General features: G+C 41.7%; 1 protein-coding gene and 1 long non-coding RNA gene across 4 annotated transcripts; one reads left to right on the forward strand and one right to left on the reverse strand.

The window, feature by feature from the left end:
- Positions 1–1,558: 1,558 nt before the first annotated feature.
- On the reverse strand, positions 1,559–16,487 carry CA1H5orf47 (chromosome A1 C5orf47 homolog). Of its 3 annotated transcripts, XM_030327392.1 has the most exons (5): positions 16,154–16,487; positions 8,056–8,141; positions 6,720–6,819; positions 4,824–4,862; positions 1,559–2,222 (listed from the first exon to the last, which is right to left on the reverse strand). In XM_030327392.1, exons 1-4 carry the CDS (start codon positions 16,428–16,430, stop codon positions 4,843–4,845), a joined length of 483 nt encoding a protein of 160 aa, XP_030183252.1. In that variant the 5' UTR covers positions 16,431–16,487; the 3' UTR covers positions 1,559–2,222; positions 4,824–4,842. The 3 variants fall into 3 exon arrangements, 1 of the variants encoding a protein (XP_030183252.1); XR_003971200.1 differs by lacking the exons at positions 8,056–8,141; positions 16,154–16,487 and having other exon boundaries at positions 6,671–6,806; XR_003971201.1 differs by lacking the exons at positions 4,824–4,862; positions 8,056–8,141; positions 16,154–16,487 and having other exon boundaries at positions 6,671–6,806.
- On the forward strand, positions 16,428–25,349 carry LOC115521902. Its single transcript, XR_004343943.1, has 4 exons — positions 16,428–16,492; positions 22,350–22,542; positions 23,766–23,942; positions 25,023–25,349. It is a non-coding gene; the product is annotated as an uncharacterized LOC115521902 (long non-coding RNA).
- The last annotated feature ends 772 nt before the right edge of the window (positions 25,350–26,121 follow it).

The following is a 26,121-nucleotide window of genomic DNA, read 5'->3' on the forward strand; positions in this document are numbered from 1 at the left end:
TGATGACAGGTGGGGGACACCAACTGGTCATGATTCTGTCTACTTAGTTGGTCAGTGTCTCTTCAGCAGTGGATACTTTCTCATGAGCACTGGCAAGTGATACAAAAAATTCACACTTTGTGCCCCTTCCCGTATGTCCATCCATATGCCTCTGTATCAGATCTTTTTGTCTCCAATATTCCAGTCCTTCCTACCATGCCCCAGATCAGATGACCAGGTCATCGATAGATTCATATGGATTCTCGCCTTGAACCACCCCACCTATCACACAAAGTGGATAACCATTTGTGCAGCTCACAACTCTGCCCTTTTCCCTTTCCAGTATCTTTCAGGGCCACTCTGGAACATGGCTATAGTACTAACACCCACAATGGAAAAATCCATTCGTAAACCAAAGCTCAGACTTTTCCTCCTCTTTTATCTGGTTGTATGGGACCGCTTATATGGCCACAGGTGCAAGCAGAGGGAAGGGAACTAGTACAACTGATGTCGGTGACATGAGGATTGGACTATCTGCTCACACAGCCTGCTGCCTGTGCTGTCTGGCCCCACTTAGGAACTTTCTGCTGGGAAGTCTTCCTTCGCAGATGTGCTATTTCCATTTCGTGAGTCTGCTGCTGGTTTTTGTTTGTTTGTTTTTGTTTTTTGCCTCATGGCCAAGCGATTTGTTTCTACCAAAGCCTCAAACATGTTAAAGCTATCTCTCAAATGGCATTTAATTTTATGCTGTGGACAGTATGACCTTGATTTATAATTCCACTATGGGGCCCCTTGGGTTGGCTTTTCATAAGCTTCATACTACATCTTTTCCCACTAATGATATCTCCAACACCAAAGGGTCTTCCAAATCATATAATTCAAGGAGCAGGACTGCTTATTTCCGGGGCTGGACCTACTGCAAAGCCCTTTCCTGAACTGGGTCCCACTCAAAGTTGGCAACCTTCTGTGTCAGCTAATAGATGGGCCTGGTCAATATTTCTAGGTGAGGAACGTACTGCCTTTAGAACCAAAGAGGTCTACCACGCACGTGCTTCAATTTTTGTGGCAAGAAATTCAGGATGGATGTGGAATTTTTTTTTTTTATGTTTATTTATTTTTGAGAGAGAAAGAGGCAGAGAGACAGAGAGAGACACAGAGCACAGTGGGGGAGGGGCAGAGAGAGAGGGAGACAGAGAATCCGGAAGCAGCTTCCGGGCTCTGTCTGAGCTGTCAGCACAGAGGCCAACGCAGGGCTTGAAAGCACGAACTGCAAGGATCATGACCTGAGCCAAAGTCAGACCTTAACCAACTGAGTCATCCAGGAGCCCCATATGGGATTTTTTTGTCTTGTTTTGTTTTGTTTTGTTTGTTTTTATCACAGGCAAACTCTTTTTGTCTTTTCCTCCTAAGTTTTCAGTTCCACATAGGCCTTTAAAACAATGCAGGGAAAGAGACTGCATCAACAAAAAGCAGATAAAATGATCTACGTAACAGCTGATTACTACTTAATACTGAGTAGAAAATAATGGTTCTTCACGGAGAAACATTTCTGAATTATTTTCAGAATTCTAAATCTCTCACTTATTGACTGAAAAAAAATAATGAATGTATCTGTTAGTTAGGGGCCTGAAAAGGAGAAGAATGTTTCTTATCCTAAAATACTCCATATTACAATTTAGAATTTGCATAAATTTTCTAACTTTCCTTAGGATGAAAAGATGGCTTAAATAACCATTAGTTTTAACACCAAAAATAATTGTCACTATGTAAATTGTAGGTTTTTATCATAAGACAATTGGGAAATTTAGAAAAAGAAAGCCAGAAACAATTTAAATGAATCGAAGTTTAATTTAAAGCAGTTATATCATAATAAGGGATGAATAAAGTGGTGGTTTGCAGACACATTCATTAAAGGGAAACATTGGTAAATATAAATGCCTGCAATTGTATTGCTATGTCAATTTAAATTTTATGTATAAGATTAATTTAAAAGAATACAGAATAAGTACTAATTCACCCTTGAAAAACACTTGCATAACGCTTGTGTGCATACAACCATATTTAATTAATTTGTAAACAAATACTATTAATTTATAAAGAAGGTAGTTTTTCTATTCAAATATTAAAGTCCCAATACCAACAAAACACACCAAAATTAACATAAAATTATGATTCAATTTAAAGTTCCATCTTTAAACTCTTCACAATCTTCTTTGGTAAACGGATCCAAAGATAGGTTAATCCTAAATAAAAGATGACAAAAGTGATTCTTGTTACTATAAAACGGTTAATAGTCACTAAAATATTTTAACTTTTCTAACATTGCAAAGCAACAGTCAGCCATTCTCTGTATTCACTGTTTTGGTAACTTTTACTTCCAGATTTTTCTTCTCCATTCCAGCACCGGCCAATAATACTGACGACTTCAACAGCCCCATTTACAGAAACTGTGTCACAAAAACTGTGTCACAAAGGCCTTAATCTCCAGGCCACTTCAAGGCACTCACAAGCCAGGGTACTGCTTGGGCAATGTCATCATTTGGCACTTGTGCCTTACTTCTAGGAACTCTGACATTGTTCCTAGCTGACTTATTTCTACACTCCTACTTTTTGTACCCCTACATTCTCACTGAACAAGGCCATTGCCCTCCTTTGGACTGCCAAGCCCCTGGTCTCCTGCAAGCTTCATCCGTATCCCCCTCCACCCCACCATCACTTCTCATTACTCCTGATTAAGCACCCAGAATCACTCTTTGAAACTGAGAATTGCTCTTCATCCTAGACATCACCGACATTCTGTTCTCCTCCTCTCCTCTCCTCCCATCCTCACACTGAGGTTTTCATGCACATCCACTGCCAGAACTACCTACGACCTTCACGCACCATAGACTGCACACTAGCCTCAGTATGAAACTTCAAGCTGCTCGCTTGGAATTTCTACCTGAACACCTCACTATCACCTAAAATTCAACATGCCAAAATGAAACTCAGTAGCTTCACAAAATGGGTCCTTTCTCTTGACTTCCTTCTTTCTTATCTCCTCATTCTCAGAATTCAAGATGATCTCTCTTATCTCCTATGGCCAATCCTTTGTCTCCTCTCCACAAACTCTGCCACTCCCATTTAAGTGCATTTCACTCACTTGGACTGCTGTTAGAATCCTTGGATTTTCATTTCCTATCTTGCCTCCATTCCAAACCTTTCCACATTAGTAACATCAGATCTGAGGTAAATGCAGATCTGATCAATCCACTGCTCTAAAATGTTCTATACTGGTGATGTTTGAGGTATTTGCATAGTCTTTTATTAAGTTTCCACAAAATATTTATTAATTACAAAAGGAAACATAAATTTCCTGAATTTGATCATTGTTGGGTGGCTTTATGAAAGATATCTTTGTTCTTAGGATATACACACTAAAGTATTAAGGGGTAATATTTTATTTATTTTTTTTAATGTTTATTTTGAGAGAGAGAGAAAGAGCATGAGCAGGGGCGGGGCAGAGAGAGAGAGAGAGAGAGGCTGAGAGAGAATCCCTAGCAGGCTTCATGCTATCAGTGCAGAGCCCAACATGGGGCTCGATTCCACGAACCATGAGATCGCGACCTGAGCCAAAATCAACAGTCAGACACTTAACCAACTAAGCCAGGTACCCCAAGGGGTAATATTTTAAACACACATACATACACACAGACAAAGAGAGAAAGTGCCTAAGAATGAACCTGCAAATGTGACAAAATGTTAAAAATCAGTGAAGTTAGGTAAAGGTTATGCTGGAGTTCTTTGAATTTTTCTTGCAAACTTCCTGTACTTTTGAAATCATTTAGAATAAAGGGTTAAGAAAATGTTTCATGTTGCTTTACTGTCTACTTAACTGAGTACAAATCCTTGGTCCAGTGCTCACATAGGACCCTTTGAAATACAGTTTCAGTGGACTTTTATACCTTCCCTCACAAGGACTCCATAAACGAGCTTTGATCAAACTACATATTCCTGGACATTTTCTTGGACTCCATGAACTTGCTCACGTCCATGTCTAAAATATATTTCCCTCCCCCACCTTCCCATGTACAAAAGTCTGATTTCTTTTTTCCAACACCCATCTTACTTTTCTAGTACTTTCCAAACCCCATTAAACTGGTGTCATCTCTCCCTAGAAATTTAATGAGCCCAGGTAATTAGCAAACCAAGACACAACTGAAATAAATGGAGGAGAGATGATGCGTTCGATTTAAAACATGTAATATTTTAAAATAACTGTAGAATAGCCTGAAGAAATTCAGAGGTCAAAGGCAGAAGAGAGATTTAGGGGTCATACATCAAGAAAGAGTAACTGAAGCTATAAAATGGGTAAATTATTTCAGAATAAATATGTAAAGAGAGAGTCGACCCAACAACTACTCCTAGGGTAGCGTTGGATATCAAGTGGTAACAGAAGGGACAAATTAAAAAATACACAGAAAATACAGTCAGAAAGGCAGAAAGTGAACCATGTCATAGCTCCCAGGACACTAAAAAAGAAAGACTGAAAGTAGCAGTGAGATAATATTAAATGTGAAAAGTTCAAAGAGAAAATAGAACTAAGAGATATTAACAAACAGAAACACACAAAAAAAAACAAAAACCGTGGACCATGGAAAGAGTAGTTACAATAGCACTGTTAAGACAGGGCCAAATGAAGCTTGTTAAATTTCAACAAATATTTAATGAGGCCTTACTGGGTTTAAGGAAGGAAACAGGTTGGAAGTAGCAATGGGTATACACTAAAAGTTGGAGAAGTGAAGATACAAAAGGGGAGGAAACAAAGTCTATACTTTATAATTATCATATAAATGAATTCTTACCAGAAGATGATAAGAAGATTCATCTTGTGTAATCTGAGTCTACGAACAACATAAAATATATGGGGAAATTCAACTTGGCCTCTAGTCCTGGTTTTCCCATTAATAAATACATATTAGGAAATAAGAGTCATAATACATTTCTAAATGTATTTCTATTAGTTTTTGTAATCTGGTTTAAAATTATAATACAAAATAATGAACTACAAGGATACTTGTTTATAACAGGCTATTTCTGGAAAAGCATAGCATATTACTTTAAATTACTAAATAATTCTTACAAGATTACTTGATGTTTAGTAGAAGCCCTCTTACTGAGGCACAAGAGACTGACAAGATCAAGGTTATGGCCAGAGCAAAATTAGATGTAATCTAATATGTTTATTAAAGTAACTGGATCTGGATTAACACTTGGAACAATGTCCAGGTTTCTTGCACATTGTTCTGCCTATTCAAACATCTTTTTCTCCCAATAAATCACGGACTACTTTTTCTCCCTAATCCCCCCATCTGCCTCATTCTTCTCCTTAATTGAACAAATAAAACCGAGTATCACTAATCTGAACATTGTTTATATGCCACTATAGCAAACAACTTATGCTATTATTGACGCAATATTACACTAACAGTCATGAGTTTCCAGTGTAACATTGCTTACAAAATGGCATTCTGTCCTAATTATTATCTTATGAAAATATTCTTCACAAAATTAAATTCTGCAGATTTACTGACTGTCAAAATTGAAGTTGTCATCGAGTGACTGTAGTAAGAGCCTACAGAAGCATTCAGCATGGTAACATGTGTATTAGGACAAGCATGTGAAGGAAAGGAAACAACTATTATGATTTATCAATTGATGTGGCATTATCAGTTACATAAATTGTATCCAACTTAATTGTTTGAGAATCCAGAATTTCCAGTGACTTTAATAAATATACTAGATCACATCTAATTTTTCTCTGGCCACAATATCAACTCATTCTTTTTTTAATATGAAATTTATTGTCAAATTGGTTTCCATACAACACCAGCGCTCATCCCAACAGGTGCCCTCCTCAATGCCCGTCACCCACCCTCCTTTCCCTCCCACCCCCCATCAACCCTCAGTTTATTCTCAGTTTTTAAGAGTCTCTTATGGTTTGCCTCCTTGTTGATGGAGCTTTAGAACATAGTTTAATTTATGAGTTTTTTCCCAGGAATGAAATAATGACATCAAGGCCATAATTCAAGAGCAGTTTTGTCAAAAGCATTAAATTATACTGCAGCATCCATGGAAAGGAAGTGACTATAAGAAGTGACACAGGATGTGTAATTTTATATTGCAGTTAAAATGTTTGTCTTCGTCAATATGGATGAGTTTTGTAATCTCTATTAAAAAGCTGCCATTAGGGGCGCCTGGGTGGCTCAGTCGGTTAAGCCTCCGACTTCAGCTCAGGTCAGGATCTCACGGTCCGTGAGTTTGAGCCCCGCGTCGGGCTCTGGGCTGATGGCTCAGAGCCTGGAGCCTGCTTCCGATTCTGTGTCTCCCTCTCTCTCTGCCCCTCCCCCGTTCATGCTCTGTCTCTCTCTGTCTCAAAAATAAATAAACGTTAAAAAAAAAATTTTTTTTAAAGCTGCCATTAAATCACAAGCAAGTGTGGTCCTTTCGCTCAGTAAATTCTCATCAACATTTACCTTCTGCTCTTCTCTACTCACACCTACATCGGCGGTCTAGTCTATAACTCAGTGCTTTAACATTGTTTGTGCTTTTTAATTACGATGAATAGTTGTAGCCTCATTTCTACAGTTCTGCACACCACATGTGACAATTAGGAAAACTACTAGACTAATGTGACCCAAGGGTGACTAACCTGTTAGGAAAGCCAGTCTTCTTTCATACAATCAACTGTGTTAACTTGCTTTCACTGGATAGTTGTTGGTATTTCAGCCTGAGTCTGTATTTTTCATTTTCTTCAAGCATTCTAGAAATGACTTTGTATACTTTATTCCATATGCGAACCTTAAAAATATAAACACAGTTAAGGAACACCGAGCAGAAAGGTGGAAATACATTTTGACAGAGGCAACTGGCAGTGACTGAACCGTGTTGTACCTCAACTGAAACCACGCTAAGGCAATTCTAGCACTTACAGACCTAAAACTTAAATGTGACGGTTTTCCCATGATCAGTGATCTCTTCTGCTAATTTCCTAGCATTTCCTCTCTGTACTATTTAAATGAGCTACCCTGGATGAAGGCAATGCCTATAAGGTCCTATCTAAATGGTTCTAACACATTCAATTTTGTTTTCAACAGTTATGAAAATACTGAATTTCTATTCCACTGGGAAATTACTCGATTTTTAATGGGCAAGTGTTTTACATCTCATCTAGTAATAGCTTCATACACTGGATTATTAGGATTAATGAAAAATATACATAAAGCACGTACCCCAATGTCTGGCATATTGTAGTTACAAGTAAATATTGGCTATTGCTCTGTTCTCTTCACCCAAGAGGAACTGATTCTTGGAGGAAATATTTCTTAGTATAGTGGGAAGATCAGGTGCACACTCAAATGACATTTGGGGTTAGTCACCTTGAATGCTGTTTTACACTATACATGGATTATAACTCATATAAACTCAAAGCTCAGAAACAATACAATTTGACGTGTCATTATCAACTAACGATTTCTTTAAGCTGAAGTGCTTAAGATCCATGGTGGAAAACAAAGATTCGTAGAGCTACTGATCTCGAATATGTTGAAAACACTCAAGTTGCCATGACATTTGGACAACCAGAGGTGAAAATGGTTCAGCAGTAAAGGTTCATCCTCGTTAGCTTTTCTTCTAGGAAGTAAATGTATGTCCCTTGTCTTTAAAAGAGCAATATGTCATTAATACAGATACATTATTCTTTTCTGCGAAATCCATGATTTTCTCCTTATATTACACTACCTATCAGAGTTTGTTATATTCTGTGGAACATATATTTTTATGCTTTGAAAAATCTCCCATTATGTTTTGATTAAAATGTGTTCATATCTTCAAACACTGGAAGGACTGTTCTCTATAGTTAATAAATATTTCCAAACCCAGTTCTATTTCTGCTAAATTAATTCTATTTTCTCATTTCAGTAAATTAAATTTTCAAAAGATGGAACTGTTTTTACTGTTGAATATCTTCACACATTTGTATTTAGAGAAGTTAATCTAAAATTCAAATATTGCTCATTCTCCTTTATAATAATATACCTTTTTCTTTTTCATCATTACTTTCGAAGCTTCATTCAAAGGTATAGGGAAATCAAACTGTTTAGCTAAATTCTTCTGGGTTAAACCTAAGTTTAAAAAGAGAGAGTGAAAGGTAAAATATCAAGGCCAGTGCATATTTTAAAGGATTCACTATCCTGAGAACAAAGACAATTATAAATGTCTCCTGAGCTCTCTTTGGGGATTTTTACACTCATTGGTGTATTTCTGATCACAAGATGCTACCAGTTTACCAACTAGCTAATACTATGCTGGGGGAGAAAACCAAGAAAACTAGAGACAAACTCCCTTAGAAATGTCTAGAAATCCCTTAGAAATCTCCTTTCTTTTTTGATTTGAAAGGTGAGTCCCAAAAAAATCAGCAATAGAATAAACAAATACCAGAGGCCACATCTTAACCCAATGCATCTCCAAACTCTCCTTTCTTCTCCGTTCAACTCCAGACACACATTATGCTTTCAACTATTCAAAATGCCTGTGGTTCTTCAAATGTTTTGCTCTTATCCTTCCTAGCCTTTGCACATGCTGTTCTATCTGGCTAAAACACTCTGTGTGCATGCATGTGTACACACACACACACACACACACACACACCTGCCAGGCAAATTTCTACCTGCTCTTCAAGACTCAGCTCACACCGTCACCTCCTCTCTACAGTCCCCTGAACAGCACTGGCTCTAGGACTGCTTAGGTCAGAGCACTTAGCACACTTTTATTTTATTTTTTTTTAATGTTTTTATTTATTTTGGAGACAGAGAGAGACAGAGTATGAGCAGGGGAGGGGCAGAGAGAGAGGGAGACACAGAATCCGAAGCAGGCTCCAGGCTCTGAGCTGTCAGCACAGAGCCCAACTTGGGGCTCGAATCCACGGACCGTGAGATCATGACCTGAGCCGAAGTCGGACGCTTAACCGACTGAGCCATCCAGGTGCCCCTTTAGCACACTTTTATATCACATGTTTATAATGTGTTTCCTCCACTAGGCTGTGACCTCCCAGAGGGTAATAACTATGTGGGTCTTAGTCATCTTTCTAGCCACACTACCAGACACACAGTAGGTACTAATAAAGGTTTGTCAGGAATGAATAAGCTTCCTCTCTCTACTCACCAGACCATGCTGCCTTCCCAAATATTAACTGTGAGAAGAAAACCCAAGGACTTGTGTGTCCAAAGACAAAATCATAAAACACTAAGCATGTGTTCCCTGAAAGCCTTTATATTCCCCTACCCAAACACTTACCCACCTTATTCCTACCCTGCCATCACCACTCTATACCTGGCTTTCTTCCACTCATTCAATATTTAGCTTTCCAGGAACCTTCTCTGATTTCACAAAGCACCCTATATGCTCAGTAATCATAACGTTTACCATGTTGTTTTATTCTTTATTAGAGATCCAATATCTAATACCATACACATTAGAAATGCAGTAAGCATTCCATTTGTTAGCGAATTAGAGTATGTTCTAAAATGGCATTGCCCAATTTCTTAGAAGCACACCACGAATTCCGTGTGGGGCACACACACAGCACTAAAGAACATTGACTCACACAGTGAGAAACTCATTCTCTCCCATTCTTTTTCATTCTGATTACATCAAGGAGAAAGTTTGGAAGTAGTATGTCATTAAGACTTCCCTGAGACCTGCTCCTCTCTCTTTATGACCACAGACCACCTTTATTAGACAAGCTATTTGGCTAGAATTTAATAATATTGTTGTTCCTTTATTAGATTGCTTTTAATTAATTTCTATCTGTGGCAAATGGTACAGGCTTGCCGCTGAGGTAATGATGTAACGTGTTCTAAAATGAAAATTTAGTCGAGAGGGGAAAATGCACATATTAAGTAAATATATTAAGCAAATGATAGTACAGATGAAATGCAGATAGGGCATAGGAAAAGAACTCAAGTCTGGGAAATCTCTGTTCTTCATTTACCCATATGGACCCTTGTCCCTTAAATGCCTCAGCCTTTGGAATACTATACTTGCATCATTCCAAATGTTTTCCATTTGTAAGCCTTTCCTAACCTACACATTACTCCCCGGGGTCAGGATAGGAGCCATCAAGTCGACCTGTAATTATCGGGGATCTAAAACGTGTCAAGGAGTATAGGGGATGCGAAAAAGAGAAAGGACGAAATCATTCCTTCTGTTTTGCATACTTCACTGAAGGTAGCTCCAGTACATACCAAAGGCTTTGTCCCAACTCGTGTTTCCAAGCTTCCTCTAGCCTTCTTTCTGCACAGTTTCTATCCACTCAAAATATGCTTCTAGTTCTTCCCTCATCACTCTCCATCATGGATCCAATCCCAGGGTTATGCTCACACATTTTTCCCACATAGAATTCCTTCCTAGCTCAGCAACATGTGGGACTCTCGTGGAGTTTCTGCCACTGTGAAGTCTTCCCTAATTCTCTCATCCTCAAATTACTCACCACTCTGAAAGCATTTACTTGTACCTCCACAATAGTATTTGTCATCCCCTGTGATATATCAATTATGAATACATCTCCCAAGTTCTGTGAGAACCAACTTATCAGTCTTGCCTGAAATGTTAGAAGAGTTTCCTGATTTGCCTGTCCCTGGATTTCTAAACTCCACTGCATCTTACAAACAGCCGAAGATAAATTTGCTTATCTTCCAGAAGTGTAACTGTCTCTGATAGCTTCACTCCACCACTCAAAAATCTTCAGTGACTATAAAATGATTGTCTCCAAGGCATTCCACAATATGGTCCAAAACTTGCTTTTCATTCACTCTATAAATATTTAGTCCATTCTCACTATATACCACTCACTGGAATAACCACCCCCTTCCCTTCAAGCCATCTCTGTTCAGTAAGCCAACATTCACTGGTCATTTATTCCATATCAAACACTGGGCTGGGCCCTATGCATACATTACATACTGCATTTAGTCGTTATAGTGACTTATTAAGGTAGGAACTATTATCCCCATTTTACACATAAGGAAACTGAGGATCAGAGTGGTTAACTAACTTGGCCAATATCGCACTGCTAATAAATGACAGAGCCAAGATTATGTCTTTCTGACTTCAAAGCCAATACCCTTGATAATTTCTACCATCCCACTAGGAATTTCTCCATTCATGTCCCTTGATTTCCTGCCTTTATGCCTCTCCTTTCCCTAAACTATCAAAGCCTTTTGATGGGGTCCATCTTACAGCATTCATGTCTACTAGCTTATATTCACATTATTCATTTAGAAGTTCCTTACGAGCGGAATATTTGTCTGATCCATCTATGTCACGAGCACCTAATCTAGTGTCCACAGTGGGGGACACGTTCACGTTGTTGAACAAATAATTCAGCTGGTTCCCCAAGAAGAGCTAGGCATAAGCATTTAATAAATGTCCCTGTAATATTAATATTAAATCCACCCAAAACTGAGTAAAACTTAAGCACTTTCTGGCTTGGTTTAAATATAAATCTATGCCAGGACCTCTCTCCCTTAACTCTATTCCTGGTCGCCCAAGCACAGCAGGGGGGGCTCTGAAGTTAAGGGCTCCATCCTCTGCCCAGCTGCCTAGCACAGAAACTTCAGAGTTGGCATGAACCCTTCCTTCTCCATCTTTCCGTCAGTCATTGGTCCTGTGTGCCAGCTCCATTGCTCTGCCTTAGGTCAGGCCTTTCATCTCTGTACTGGACCACTGTGCCCCCTACCAGGGCTGTAGACTCCAGTGTCTCCCAGCCAACCCCATCGTAGTTCTCCTTCTTCCAGATCTGATCCTGTCACCCCTGCCACAAAGGAGCAGCAAAAATCCCAAAAGAGAAGCCAACTAGAGGAAAGACGGACACCTTAGGTCTGCACAGGGTAAAGTTACAACAGCGCAACTCTGCTTTCATAATCCTGCCTACCCAGTTACTTCTAACCGACATAGGTGGGGATCTCCAGCACGAATTCATGTATCCCCTCCCTTCTCCCCACCAGCTTCTTCACCTGCTTTCAGTGTTCTTCACTTCCAATCCACTACCTTGCTGAGGGACTATTATTTGTCCTCGCCATTTGTGGCCCTAAAGCAATACAGGCTTTCTATTGAATCCATTGTATTTGTCCTGGCTTCCTGCCAAAGCTGTAGAGCTCCCCACCACCACCACCACCATACTCTTTCCTCTTCTTAGAACAGGACTTTCATTTGTTTCTATTATTCAAAGAAGCTGGAAACCCAGGGCTAAAATGTTTTATACTACCCCTGGATTTTTTAATCCCCAGCAGAGGGGCCAGGAAAAAAACCACCCAAAAACAAAAACCTGAGTGCCTTTTAACACTGAGGCCATCAGACGGGCTTGAAGTCCAAAATAATGACCCTGCTTAGGTATCTCTGAAGGCTTCCCACCACAGCTCATTCTCAGGAGTCAAATTATACAGAGTACCATTTTATACATCTAAATTATCAAAGCAAATTTAATCTGGAAGGATACCACACAAATATAGATTATAGAATATAGATTACAGAATATACAGAATATAGATTATTCAACTTGGGCTTCAGTCTTGCCTACCTCCAATTCAATCTCCCTTATATAGATAGCAATGGCCTAAATTAATCCAACCTTATCACTTCTCTTGTTCAAAACCTTTCAGTTTAGGATTTCAGAGTCACTGAAGACAATGGGGAAGGCGTGGTAACTGACTTCCCAAAATTTCACCCCAAACGACTTCACCTTTTGAAAATTCTGCATAAAACCACGCCCTCAGCATTACTTGAAGACACAGAACACTGAAACTGCAAAATAACTGGAAGTAAAATAAGAAAAATCATTGAATCGCAGAGCTATGATCCCATGTGCTCCCCCCCACCCCCACCCCAAGCAGGGCTTTGCAGCCAACAGGGAAGCCAAAGGAAGGACACTAGAAAAAGTGCCTGCAGGAGAGCTGGAGCAACAGAAAGACTGAATCCACCCTAAATCTGAAAACACTAAGACAAAACCCTATGGATCATAGCACAAATTACAGGGAAGGGAGTTCAATGGTCAATTTAAAGGCCTAGACACCACATAAAGTACTAAACATGCCATTTAATGGGACTGACTCAATTTAAAAGGGCAAGCATGATTTAAAGGGACAGTCTTTCAATTGCATGGCTTCTGGGGGAGAAAAAGAACAAAAAGGAAGGATCATAAATTAGGTCACAAAGAAAACATCGGTAGTACCCATAAAGTTGGAGACCTTACACACACTCTGACTACAGTGCAATAAAACTAGAGTTTACTAATAGAAACAAAAAGAAAAGTCCTGAAAATTAAAATTTTTTTAAACTTTAACTCCACAGTGAGAAGGGTAATACAAACTGAAATTACAGAATGAAAAAAAAATAGTGACACTGAAAATACTACGTATTAGAATCTATGGGATATATAATAGTTATTAAAGGAAAATTCATTGCACTAAGTATTTTTATCAATAAAAAGAATAAAAATAAATGAATGAAATGTCCTGCTGAAAATAAGTATAAAAAGAACACAGTAAACCAAAAGAAAGCATGTTTCATCTTTATTATCTATCTTCATTTTTTAATGAGGAAGAGACCAGAAAAACAAGATGTCTCATTAATAAATCAAAATCCTGGTTTTTTTTTAATTAACAAAATAGACAAGACACTGGCTAACTTGCTCAAGAAAAAGGGAGAAAGCACGTACATACAGAAAAAAAAAATGACAATTTGGAAATAAGCACTGAAACACGAGAAATTTAAAAAAATTTTTTTTTAACATTTACTTATTTTTGAGACAGAGAGAGACAGAGCATGAACGGGGAAGGGTCAGAGAGAGAGAGACACACACAGAATCTGAAACAAGCTCCAGGCTCTGAGCTATCAGCACAGAGCCCAACGTGGGGCTTGAACTCATGAACCGCGAGATCATGACCTGAGCCGAAGTTGGACGCTTAACCAACTGAGCCACCCAGGTGCCCCAGGAAATTTTTTAAAAATCATAAAATACCACTTGCGCACCTCTATGCAAACAGATTTGGAAACGATGAAATAGATAATTTCCTAGGGAAATACAGATTACCATTAGACTTAGAAAGCTTGAAGAGAGCAATATCCATACAAGGTATAAAGAAAGTTAAGGAATTATCCCACAAAAAGCACTAGACCCAGATGGTTTCACAGAAGAACTCTACCAAACCTTCAAACACCAGGTAGTCCCACTGTTCTATAAATTATTCCAGAGCATAGAAAAGCAGGAAAAGTTTACTTTCATTCCTTTTATGAAGTAAGTATAACTCTGATACCTAAACCAGATGAAAACATACAAAGAAAGAAAAACCACAGATCCCTATCTGTCACAAATACCAATGCCAAAACCTAAACAAATTCTTAGCAGAGTCCAACACTACTTTAAGAGAATGACACATCATAACCAAGTAGGCTTTATTTCAGGAATGCAAGGTTGGTTCAATACTAGGAAATCCATTTATATCACATGCCATACTAATAAATCTAAGGATAAAATATATTTATCTCCATAGATCTGAGAAAGCCTTTGACAAAAATTCAACACCCATTTATGATAAAAACACTGAAAAAATAAAAGTTGAAGAATACTTTTTAATATTTTAAATATAAATGCCTTGGTCCTCAAGCCAGTACCTTATATAATGGGCAACACTAGAGACATTTCCCCTAAGGTCGGGAATAAGGCAAGGATACCCCACAATCTCCACTACTATTCAACATTGTACTCGAGGTATTAGCTGATGTATGCAGTATTATGCGTGCAGTAAGATAAAAACAGGCGATATTTTGATACATGGCAGGCATAAGAATGGGTAAAAAAGAAGTGAAATGATCTCACTTACAAATAATACCATAGTATACCTGAACAGTGACAAAACTTATTCTAATAATAAAAGAATGCAGTGAAGTGCTAGGACCTAAAATTAACACACCAACAGGCTAAGTGAAAGAAGACAATCAGGAAAGCTCATATACTGTATGACACAATTTACACGAGATGTCCAGAAAAAGCAAATCTATGCAGATAGAAAGTTTAGCACTTGCTTAGGGCTGGCGTTACGGGTAGGGGAGGCCAGTAAAAGGGAACAGTGAGTGTCAATGGATACAGGGTACGGTGCTAATAGGTACAGGGTTCTTTGGAGGGCAATAGAAATGTTCCAAAATTGAGTGTGGTGATGGTCGTACAACTCTGAAAAGCACTGAATTGTGCACTTTAAATAGGCGAGTCGAATGAACTGTGAATATCTCAATAAACTTTCCAAAAAAAAAAAAAAGCACATGTAGAGAGATGAGCCCTCAAAAGAGAGGCAGGACTTTTCCAGAAGGAACTGCTCTCTATCTTAACTGCGGTGGTGAGTTACTAAAGAATTTAACCTTGTCAACCGCCTCAAAATGTATATAAATCAATCCTAAATAAAGGTGATTTTTGAAAGATCAAGAAGTTTCCTATATACAAACAACAAGCATTTAGAGGACTTTACGGAAGAGGAACAGACGAGAAGGCCACACACCTAGAATAAATTTAAGAGGATATACGCAAAACCCATGGAAACGTTTCAAATGGAAAACATTCCCGAAGGACACCGAAGCAGATGGAAGAAATGTTTTCAGAGAGGAAGTGACTCAACAGGGTAAAGATGTCAGTTCTGCTCAAGCGAATTTGTAAATTCATTGAGCTCTAGGAAGCACCCCGACGCCCCCCTCATTCTGGGGGACCCCGGCGGCTCCCTCCGGTGCCCTTCCCTGTCGGTCGGGCTGACCTCACATGACCGACGTGTGCCCCTGGGCGCCCTCTCCGCCGCACGCGTGACGCCGGGCACGCGAGGGACCCGTCTTTCTGCCCCCCGTGCCGGCAGCCAGACTGACGGGAGGCGGAGCCTGGCCGCCGCCGGCCCCACTGCCCCACCCCGCACCAAGGCCGCGGGCCGCTGGCCGCGGCGGGGCGGGAGGGCTGACAGGACGCTGAGTGAAGGCCGAGGCCGGAGGCGCCCCACCGCCCTGAGACGGCGGCCCAGCGGACGCGGGGGCCGACTCCCAGACCGGCCCCCGACGGGCGGCGCGCCCCGCTCCCGCACGCCCGCCGCCCCCTAGGCGCCACCTGCTCGCGCCGCAGCCTGGGGACCGCTCCGCGCGCTCGACGCCGGCGCCGGTGGGGAGGCCGCGGGAGCCCGGGGGCCGGGGGCCAGCTCCGCGCCGGCCCGGGCCGCCGCCCGCGGCTCCTCGGGGCTGCAGCCAGCCCCGCGCCCGGTGCTCCCGCGGCCCCGAGCCCGGCGGCGGCCCAGCTGCAAGACGCCGCCGCACCGGTGCGAGCCGAAGCGCGTCACGTAGACGAAGCGCGCCAGGTCCCGCTCCTGCTCCCTGCCGGCCGCCGCCATGGCCGCCTTGGTCGCGCAACCGCCGTGGAGCTTCCTCAGCGACCGGCGGAGCTCGACGTCCAGTGAGCGGGCACGTCGGAGGACTAGGGCGGGGGGGGGGGGGGAAGGGGGGGGGGAGGGGGGCGGGCACCGGGGCGGGGCGGGGGCTGAGGGGCGAGCGCTGGAGCGGGATCGCGGGGCAGGCCGTGGGCAGGGGATGTGCGTGAGGAAGGAGGGACGCCCGCCCGGTGATCACTCGGGAGACCACCCTTTAGAGGGCGGGGGACCCGGAAGGGTTTCTTTGCGGGGATGGTGGACCACTCCGCTGGAGAGTGGTGTTGAGGTTTGGGGACCAGATCACTCGGGGGTGGGGAGCAGACCGTGGGGGCACAGCCCTCTGAAGAAATGAGCTGAACCAAGAAGAGGATGGGGGAAAGGAAGCAGGACACCGGGGCTCCCTTTCCCGTGGCTGAGGGTGAGAAAGGTTTCCGAGTGATGAGCTGACCCTGGACTTGACCGATCTGGAGTGTCAGTCAATGAAGTTGGGGGCCTGGGGGGAGGGGAGGGGAAACGGCACCCTTTACTGCCACAGGGTTCCGGTGAGACCTTGGCATGGCATATGTTGTGCTGGGCCAAGGGCCTGAGGTAGGCGGCTTACGCATGCCGACTTGAGGCCCATCGTGGTTCTGCTGCTCCCCAGCTGGATTACCTGGAGGCTACTTTCCCTCTAAAAACCTCGTTTCCCCAGATGTAAACTCCACATGACTGGGTTGTTAAATCAAAATAAGGCATTTTAAGCATCTGGCACATAGAGATAGTTCCCTTAGACTTAGACTTAACATTTCACATTTATTGAGTACATATCCTATGAAGTGCCCATGGTAATATCTTTACATTTATACTTTACAAATGGTTTTCCCATAGACCACCCTTTTAAATCCATGCAGCATTTTATAGCAGAGGAACTAAAGCTCCAAAATGAGTGACTTCCCCCAAAGTAATAGGCAGAGACATATTTTTCTTAAAATGAATCTTTTTAATTGAATTATAAATACGTGCAGAAAAGTGCACTGATCATCAGTATCCAGATGGATGAATTTTCACACACTAAATATATCCATGTAATAGCCACCCACGTTCAGAAATGGTGCAATGCAGAAGCACCTCATGTCCTCACCCAGACCCAATCCCTTTCCCTTCTTTCCCAATTCAAACCGCATCAATTAGGTTTGCCCATTGTGTTTGACTTCCTTCACTCAAGTTGTGTTTGTGAGATACAAGGTATGGCACGAGTTTGTACATCATTTGACTACACCGCCATTTATTCATCGGTTCCACTGTTGGTGAACATTTGGTTGTTTCCTGTTTGAGGCCATTATGAATAGTGCTGCAAGGAACATTAAAATATATCTTTTGTTGAACATATATCACAAGGGGTATACTTTATTGCTTAGGGTATTCATAGGTTCAGCTTTAGTAACTACTGACAAACAGGTATTTAAGTGGTTGTACAAATTTTCACTTCCACCAGCAAAGCATGAGAATTCCAGTTGCTCCACATGTTCACTTTGCATTGTCAGTGTTTTTCATTTTAGCCATTCTGATGGGTATGTGTATTAGGGCTTTCCAGAGAAAGAGAACCAATAATGATGTGAGTGTATATGTGTGTGGAGGGACAGAGAGAGAAAGGTTTTAAGGAATTGGGTTACATAAGAATGTAGGCTGGCAAATCCAAAATCTTCAGGAATGGCCAGCAGCCTGGAGACCCAGGGAAAAGTTGATGCTTGTAGTTCAGGGCTGAGGACCAACTGCTGGCAGAATTTTCCCTTCTTCAAGAGAGGTCATTAGTTTTCTATGAAGGCCTTCAACTGTTTGGATGAGATCCATCCACACTATGGAGGATAATCGGCTGTCCTCAAAGTCTACCCCTCTAAATGTTAATTTCATCAAAAAATACTTTTGCAGAAACACCTATGACAATGTTTGACCAAATATCGGGGTACTGTGGCCTAGCCAACAGGACATATGAAATTAACCAACACAGTGTGATATTGCTTTCTTGTAATTTGCACGTCCCTGATTACTTAGGAAGTTAAGCTCATTGGCTATTTGGATACCATCTTTTGTGTTTAAATCTCTTGTCTATTTCTATATGGGATTTTCATCTGGTTCTCAGTCGTTAAGAGGACTTTTTAAAAATATGTTCTGTATATTAGTTATTTGTTAGTCATATGTATTGTAATTTTTTTCTCACCTTGTGACTCACCTTTTTATGCTGTCTACGAACTCATAATAAATAAAAGTTTTTAACTTTAGTCCAATATATCCGTATTTTTCTTTAGAATTATACTTTTTGTGTTTGATTTAATAGATCTTTGTCTATCCCAAGAAGTTCTTGGCTATCTTTTAGAAGCTTTATTGTTTACACTTCACATTTAAATATTCAATCCACCTGGAATTGATTTTTAGGAATAGTATAATATAGAGATTTAAGAATCATTATTTGTTTATATGGATATCCAGTTCATTTTGGCTAAAACCTCCAGTATAAGGTGGATACAAATGATAGTGAACATCCTTGTCTTATTTCTGCCCTCAAGGTAAGTTTCAATGTTTTATTATTAGGTATAATAATAATTAAGTACTCTAGTCACTATAAATTTTTTTTTAATCATGGTATTTGTCAGATTAAGGAAGTTCCCTTCTATTTTCAGTTTAGTTTGGTGTTAAATTTTATCCAATACTTTGACTATAATCTATTGAGATGGTTATATAATTTTACTCCCTTTGTCTGTAAATGTGATGAATTGCATTGATTGAATTATAATGTTAAACCAACCCTCTATTCAGGGATAAATCCTACTTGCTTGTGGCATATTATCATTTTATATGATTGATACACTTCTAAATTTTATTTTTCAATGTTTTCTTTAGACTTTCCACTTCTGTGTTCATGACAGAGAATGACTTAAAACTTCTTTCTTACGTATTTGGTAGAATTCATTGATGAAGACACCTAGGCATGAAGTTTTCTTTGTAAGAAGGTCTTTAGTAGTTACAGAATTATTCAGATTTTCTGTTTCTTTTTGGGTCCATTTAGTAAACTGTGTTCTAGGATTTGTTCAGTCTGTATTTTAAAGCTTAATAGCAAAAAATGTTCAAATATTCTTTTATTATCTTCTTAATGTCTCTAGGAGCATTGCAAGATCCTCCTTTTCATTCCTAATATTGATAATTTTTGCACTATTTTTTCTGATTTGGTCTCAACAGTAGACCATCAGTTTTATTAATCTATTACAAGAATTAATTTTTGGCTTTGCCAATTCCCTCTGTTGTTCTTTAATTCTTTCTATAACATCCTGTGATGGATACTTAAATCGTTGATATTAAGCCTTTTTTTTTTTTTGTAATGCAGGCACATAAAGCGATACATTTTCCTCTGAGCATAGCTTTAGCTGCATGCCATAAGTTTTGTATTTCGTATTTCTGTTATTCCATTCAAAATATTTTAATTGTAGTTTCTTAGACATATGGGTTGCTTATAAGTATATTGTTTCATTTCCAAACATTTGAGAGCTTTTCAGTCTTTTTGTTATTTATTTTTAACTTAGTTCCATTGTAGTCAGTGACTATACTCTGAATGATTTCATTCCTTTGAAATTTTCTGAAACTTGTGTTAGAATGCAGCCTGTGGTCTACTTTTGGGAACTACCTTGTGCAGTTGAAAAGTATGTGTATTCTGTAGTTGTTGGGGCTAGTGTTCTGTATATGCAAATGCGATCAAATTTATGAAGTGTCTTATCTAGGTTTCTTTTTTTTAATATTTATTTACTTTAGAGAGAGAGAGTGCACACGGGCACACACACAAGCAGGGGAGGAGCAGGGAGAGAGGGAGACACAGAATCCGAAGCAGGCTCCAGGCTCCGAGCTGTCAGCACAGAGCCTGACATAGGGCTCAAACCCATAAACTGTGAGATCGTGACCTGAGTGGAAGTCAGATGTTTAACTGAGTGAGCCACCCAGGAGCCCCTTATCTAGGTTTCTTAATGTATCCTTGTTGATTTCTTTTTATGTGTTTTGTACTATCAGTTAAATAAGGTCAGACTGTTCTATAAGTTGCTGACAGAGGTGTGCTGAAAATCATCCTCTATAGCTCTGAATTTTTTCTTCTCTTAGTTTTGTCAGTATTTGCTTTGTAGGTCTTTAACTGCTGTTAGATGCCTACACATTTACAATTGTTATATCTTCTGGTAATTTGACCCTTTGATTTTTATGAAGTGTTAGCTCTAATGATGCTTCTTGGAATATATTCTGGTGGTTATTGTTTCATGGTATATCTCCATTATTTTACTTCCAACCTTTTTTCCTTATAATGTCTGTTGTAAACAGCATATAGATTTTTTTTTTTGGTAATTCTACAATGTATTTTAAACATCATGAGACATTAATATTATTATTGTTTTATACAGTCAGTATTCATTTTGACTTACCAAATTTTGATAAATCTACCTTCTCTGTTGTGTTTTCATTCATTCCCACATACCTGTTTTTCCAAATGGGATTATTTTCTCTCTACCTGAAGAACAACTTTAACATTTTACGTTAGTGTGGTTGTACTGGTGATGAATTCACTTAGTCCTTTTTGTAACTACTTTTAAAGAATGTTTTTGCTGAATATCAAATTCAAGCTCGCCTGCTATTCTTTCAGCACTTTGAAGAAATTCTATTGTCTTGTCATTGCTATTTCTTTTGAGAAGTCAACTGTCAGTCAGATTACTGCCCCTTTAAAAGTGATGCAATTTTTCAGGGCGCCTGGGTGGCTCAGTCAGTTAAGCAATCCGACTTCAGCTCAGGTCATGATCTCATGGTTCATGAGTTCGAGCCCTGTGTCAGGCTCTTTGGTGACAGCTCAGAGCCTGGAACCTGCTTCAGATTCTGTGTCTCCCTCTCTCTCTGTCCCTCCCCTGCTTGTGCTCTGTCTCTGTCTCTCAAAACTACACATTGAAAAAAAAAAAAAAAGTGATGCAATTTTCCCCTCTGCCTCTTTTTCAGATTCTCTTTTTGTCTTTGCTTTTCAGCACTTTTATCACGAAATAGTCGACTGAGTATGGTGTTCTTGTATCTATCCAGCTTGGACTTCATAGTGCTTCTTGAATGTGTGATTTGCTATCATTTATCCGCTTTGGTAGATTCTAAGCTATTATTTCTCCAGCTGTTGCTTCTGCTTCATTCTTTCCCTTTTTTTCTGAGACTCCGCTACACATATTAAGTCTTCTTATACCCTGTTCCGTATATTTCTTTTGCTCTTTCCGTCCTTGTTTCCGTCGTCGCTTCCATCTGGTTATTTTCTGTAGACCAGTCCACTAGTCCACTTTCCACGAATTCACTAACCTGCCATCAAGTTCTAAATTTCAGTTACGTTTTTCAGTTCTGGAATGAAATGGAAACTGAGTTTTCTGCCTCTGAATTTCTTCAGAATATTTTCTAGAACGTATTGATCAGAGTGGTTTCCCATCCCATTAGGATCCGTGCAACCACTTTTTTTCTTTCTTGTTTTTTGGTTACTTGATTTTTGAATCCTGGTGTTCTGGGGGATTTGTGCATGCCAGATAATGTATAATTAAAACTATAGATTATTTGAGAGTCTGGATAATATTTATCTTTATTTCTGGCAGACAGGTAGGGTAGGGGAGTTTGAATTGATTTATAGCTTCGCTTGAGTCTTTGTAAAGGTCGGTGTATATCTTGTTCAGTCTTGCTCCTTAGAATGTAGTTCCTCAGATGTCCCAATGTAAAGCCTGGGGCATTTACTAGGCCCTCCTTGGGTGACCTTGAACGCTAGGCTGCCACTCATAACCTGGGCAGCATCTGGGGAGGGGGGAGAATTATGGTGGAGAGTCCTCTTGGTGCTTCTCTAGTGTTTGATTGTCTTCTTGGCAGGAGAGACGCTGGACCTGACACCAGCTAGTGCCCCCACGGCCACCACAGGGGTGGGGCAGAGGCCGGGACCAGAGAAGACCAGCTTCCACGCCTCACCAGCGTATTCACTCTCACTGGGCCCACCCTGTGCTCCACTGGCAGTCGGTGGGGACGGCCTCTGACGGGACTACCAGCAGGATGTCAAGAGAGCCAGGTGGGTGAAAGCAGTTCCCAAAGCCAGAACCTTCTCAGGGTTCAGATCTCATCCCAAAGGACCCTCCTGAGAGTAGGCCCCCGGGGTCCCTCTCTCCAAAGCAGCCTCTGTGCCCAAGTCCCTTCCTCACCCAATGTCTTTCCCACGGGCTGCGAGGTTCTTTCTAATGGAGCGGCTTACCCCGCAAGCCACTTGTCACCCCACAGGCCCTCCAGTTGCTACATGAAAGCAAGGACCCTGACCCTTTTGTTCCCACAGCCTGTCCCCAGGCACTTAACGCAGTGCCTGACACACACGTTCCACACTCCCCTGTTGTATTTATGAAGAAATGACGAAATGAGTGCTAGACTGCATTAGAAAAGGCCAAAAAGAGAAAGAAGTTGCTCAGCTAACTTCGTCCACCAGGTGGCAGTCACAGCTCCCATATAAAAGAGGATCGCCCCTTTCAAGGAGAAACCACTCAGTTTTTATTTTTGCCAAGGAGTTAGGAGCCTGAATTCAAACCACGACTCTTTCCTTTGGCTTTTCGAAAGTAACACTTGGAGAAGGTGCGTTCCCAACCCATATGTCCTGTGGGGCGAGTGGTCCTGGCTGCCTGCGCAGGGGGCAGGCTGGGGTAGTGCTGCATAGAAAGACCAGGGGCAATTGGATAAGAAGGCATCTCAGCCCACAAAAGAGATATTTGCTCCTCCGTCGCCCCTCATCAGACAGCTGCAGGAGCTGAAAGAAAAACCAACGGATGCATATTCCTAGCCATGAATTTCATTTGGCCAGTCGTAGGCCTGGGGACATATGGTTCCCCCCCCCCCCCCAGGAGGCAGCCGCTGACGACTGTCGGATAAGGGCCTTCCCACCTCATCCGTGCTGAAGTGCTGTTCCTTCACCCTCCACTGGCTCTGACGAGTACTGCCCGCAGCTTCTGCCTCGTTCCTGGGAATGTACAGGGTGGGGGACCTGGACCGGTCCTTGCCGCTGAGCCCTAACTTCCAAAGAGCTAACCTCAGGGACTCCTTGAGAAAGAAAGCGGCCCAGGCCAATTCCATGTCAGGGGGTAGGAAGCAGGGGGGACGGTAGGTTTTTTAACAGGAAGAAATTGTGATATATTTTAAAATGCTTACATTAAACAAATAAAGCTTTCACCCTCAAAATACAACTTAGAATTATGTGTTTCCCAAGGAATTATAGGGGTCCCTCTTTAAGACTGGATCCTTTATGTGTTACAGGCAGAGGACGAGGTAATGGTACCGGAGTTTAAAGGCGTGTGACGGTTCAATTCTATTCTCATACCTGTCAGCAGATTTCTGCGGCCTTTGTTTCACCTGAGATAAGGTCTACCCGCTCCCTTTTTTTGGCCCTTTGTGAATGAGAGAACCACGGGATGGGACGCAGCTCAACACTGAGTAAGTTGGGATTGAATGGATGGGAGGACCCCGCCCTGTGGGGAATGCAGAGAAACTTCACTAAACCTGGTGGCAGGGAAATCAAGTATTCCCTCCCTCCGCTGCTGCCTACACCACCAAATCAACACCCATTTCACACATACACATGCACACACACATGCTTTGGCCCCTGGTTTTTAAGCCCCATCTCTAAGATTAATTAAATTGTCTGTGTCATTCATCTATCTCATCTTCTTTCCGGAAAACCCCTCCGCATTAAACTAATGCTTAATCCGAATTAGAGCCCATCCAAGGCATCTAAGCGCCGCTCGTTACTTGCTAAAGCAGGATCTCTCTTGCCCTTTCAAACAAGCAAAGGATTTCAATGAGACCTCCCAGGACAGGGAGGGGAACGGGGTAAGAATTTCCCTTTGTAAGCGATATGCTCCTTTTGAAGCTTCTGTGTGTCTAGGTAGGATTAGAACTGCCTCGTTTCCTCCTGGTTCCCCGAAGGTTTCGCTTTTGCAGAAGCGTGCCAAGGGAATGGGATTAGTACTGCTTGGTAAATTGTGTTTCCTCCAAAATTAGCACAGCATGGACCCGAGTCGTTCTCACGTATCCCTCACTCCAACCTCTAGCCCTCCCGTGCCCACCTCTCTCCATTCTGCCATCACTCTGGCCCATGCCGCTGTCATCTACCAACATCCACCGTCCTCACTCACAGACACCCCTGCCATCCCTTCCTAAATTGTTCTTCTGCTCCCACTCTAGCTCCCCTCTAGTCTCCACACCATCACCAGAGTAATCCCAACTCAGTTCCCACCCTTGCCCTGCAGCTCCTTTTCAGCAGCTCTGCGTCTGATTTAAAACAAAACCCAAAGCCTCTGCCCCGGCTAACAGAGCCCTGCTTTATCTGGCCCTTTGGCCTCTCTGAGCTCATGCCACGACCTCTTCTTCCCCTTGTTGCTGTGTCCAGCCACACTGCTCTTCCTTAAGTATGTCAAGCTTGGTCTTGCCTCAGGACTCTTGCATGTGCTGTTCCCTCTGCCCAGAATACCTTTCCCTTATATGTCACCTTGGCTTGTTTTTCTCCTTATTCAGGTCTCGGCTTAAATCTCGCCTAGAGATGCCTTCTCGAACCTCCCAGTTCAAGTAGCTCCACTTCTCGTCTCCACCAAGTTACCCGGTTTTATTTTCCTCGTGACTCTCAGAACATTTTCCTGTTAATATATGTGTTTGTTGATTATCTGATTTCTGCTTCTGAATGTAAATGCCTACAGGACAGAGACTTCGCCCCCACAATATCCCCAAGAGCCCAGAACAGTGCAAACACTTGGATGAATGATTGACTGAACAAGGAAACCCCTCAATATAATTCTCCTTTGCAGATTTCCACCTTTGGCTAATAGAGGGCAAGTTCAAAATTCAGATGAGTGGCTCTGTGCATAATAATGCTTTATCTTCGTAAGGCACTGTCTCCTGAGAATCTCCCAGCAACTCCCCATGTTGGGAACAGGCATCGCATCTTGCCAGGGCTCAGAAGTTGAAATGACTCACCCAGACCTCTCTCTCTTACACACACAGGTGAGGTCTCAAATCCAGGTCTTTGTTTACAGGACGTAAACGCCAAGAGGACAGAGACTTTGCCTGTCTCGTCCCCACAGTATCCTCAGGATACATAATATCCTCAGCAGGTATTTGCTGGAGAAATGAGGGATACATGAATGAGCAAACTCCTGGGTGGAAGTCTCTCTGTGAGACGGAGGCACAGTCTAAAACAAAGCCGATTCCGACCTTTCACCCCATCTGGCTGCACTGCTCTCCGTATCCAGAGGACGCCCCTCCCCTCTTGGCCCCTGGATCCTGGGTCTGAGAAGCTTCCAGCTCAGGAGGTGTGCGCACCACCCCTCCCAGCCACTATGCTCGCCCTGTCCTTGGGACCCCAAGGTTTAAAAATTCAAGGCTTGGGGGCGCCTGGGTAACTAAGTCGGTTAGGCATCTGACTTCAGCGCAGGTCATGATCACACAGTTTGTGAGTTCGAGCCCCGCACAGGGCTCTCTGCTGTCAGGGCGGAGCCCGCTTGGGATCCTCTGTCCTCTTCTCTCTCTGCCCCTCCCCCACTGGTTCTCTCCTCTCTCTCTCTCTCTCTCAAAATAAATAAACTTAAAAAATTTTTCAAGGTTTTCATGAGGCCAAAGT

The sequence above is a fragment of the Lynx canadensis genome, chromosome A1 (assembly GCF_007474595.2).
Source record: "Lynx canadensis isolate LIC74 chromosome A1, mLynCan4.pri.v2, whole genome shotgun sequence".
Taxonomy (NCBI): Eukaryota; Metazoa; Chordata; class Mammalia; order Carnivora; family Felidae; genus Lynx; species Lynx canadensis.

What these genes read in the sequence shown, in the direction of transcription:
- CA1H5orf47 (XM_030327392.1), bottom strand. Translation starts at nt 16,430, where the DNA reads ATGGCGGCGGCCGGCAGGGAGCAGGAGCGGGACCTGGCGCGCTTCGTC. An exon ending in CCAGGCTGCGGCGCGAGCAG is followed by an intron (nt 8,142 to 16,153) that starts GTGGCGCCTAGG and finishes TTTTAAACTTAG; the next exon opens with GTTTAACCCAGAAGAATTTA. An exon ending in CCAACAACTATCCAGTGAAA is followed by an intron (nt 4,863 to 6,719) that starts GCAAGTTAACAC and finishes TGTTGTTCGTAG; the next exon opens with ACTCAGATTACACAAGATGA.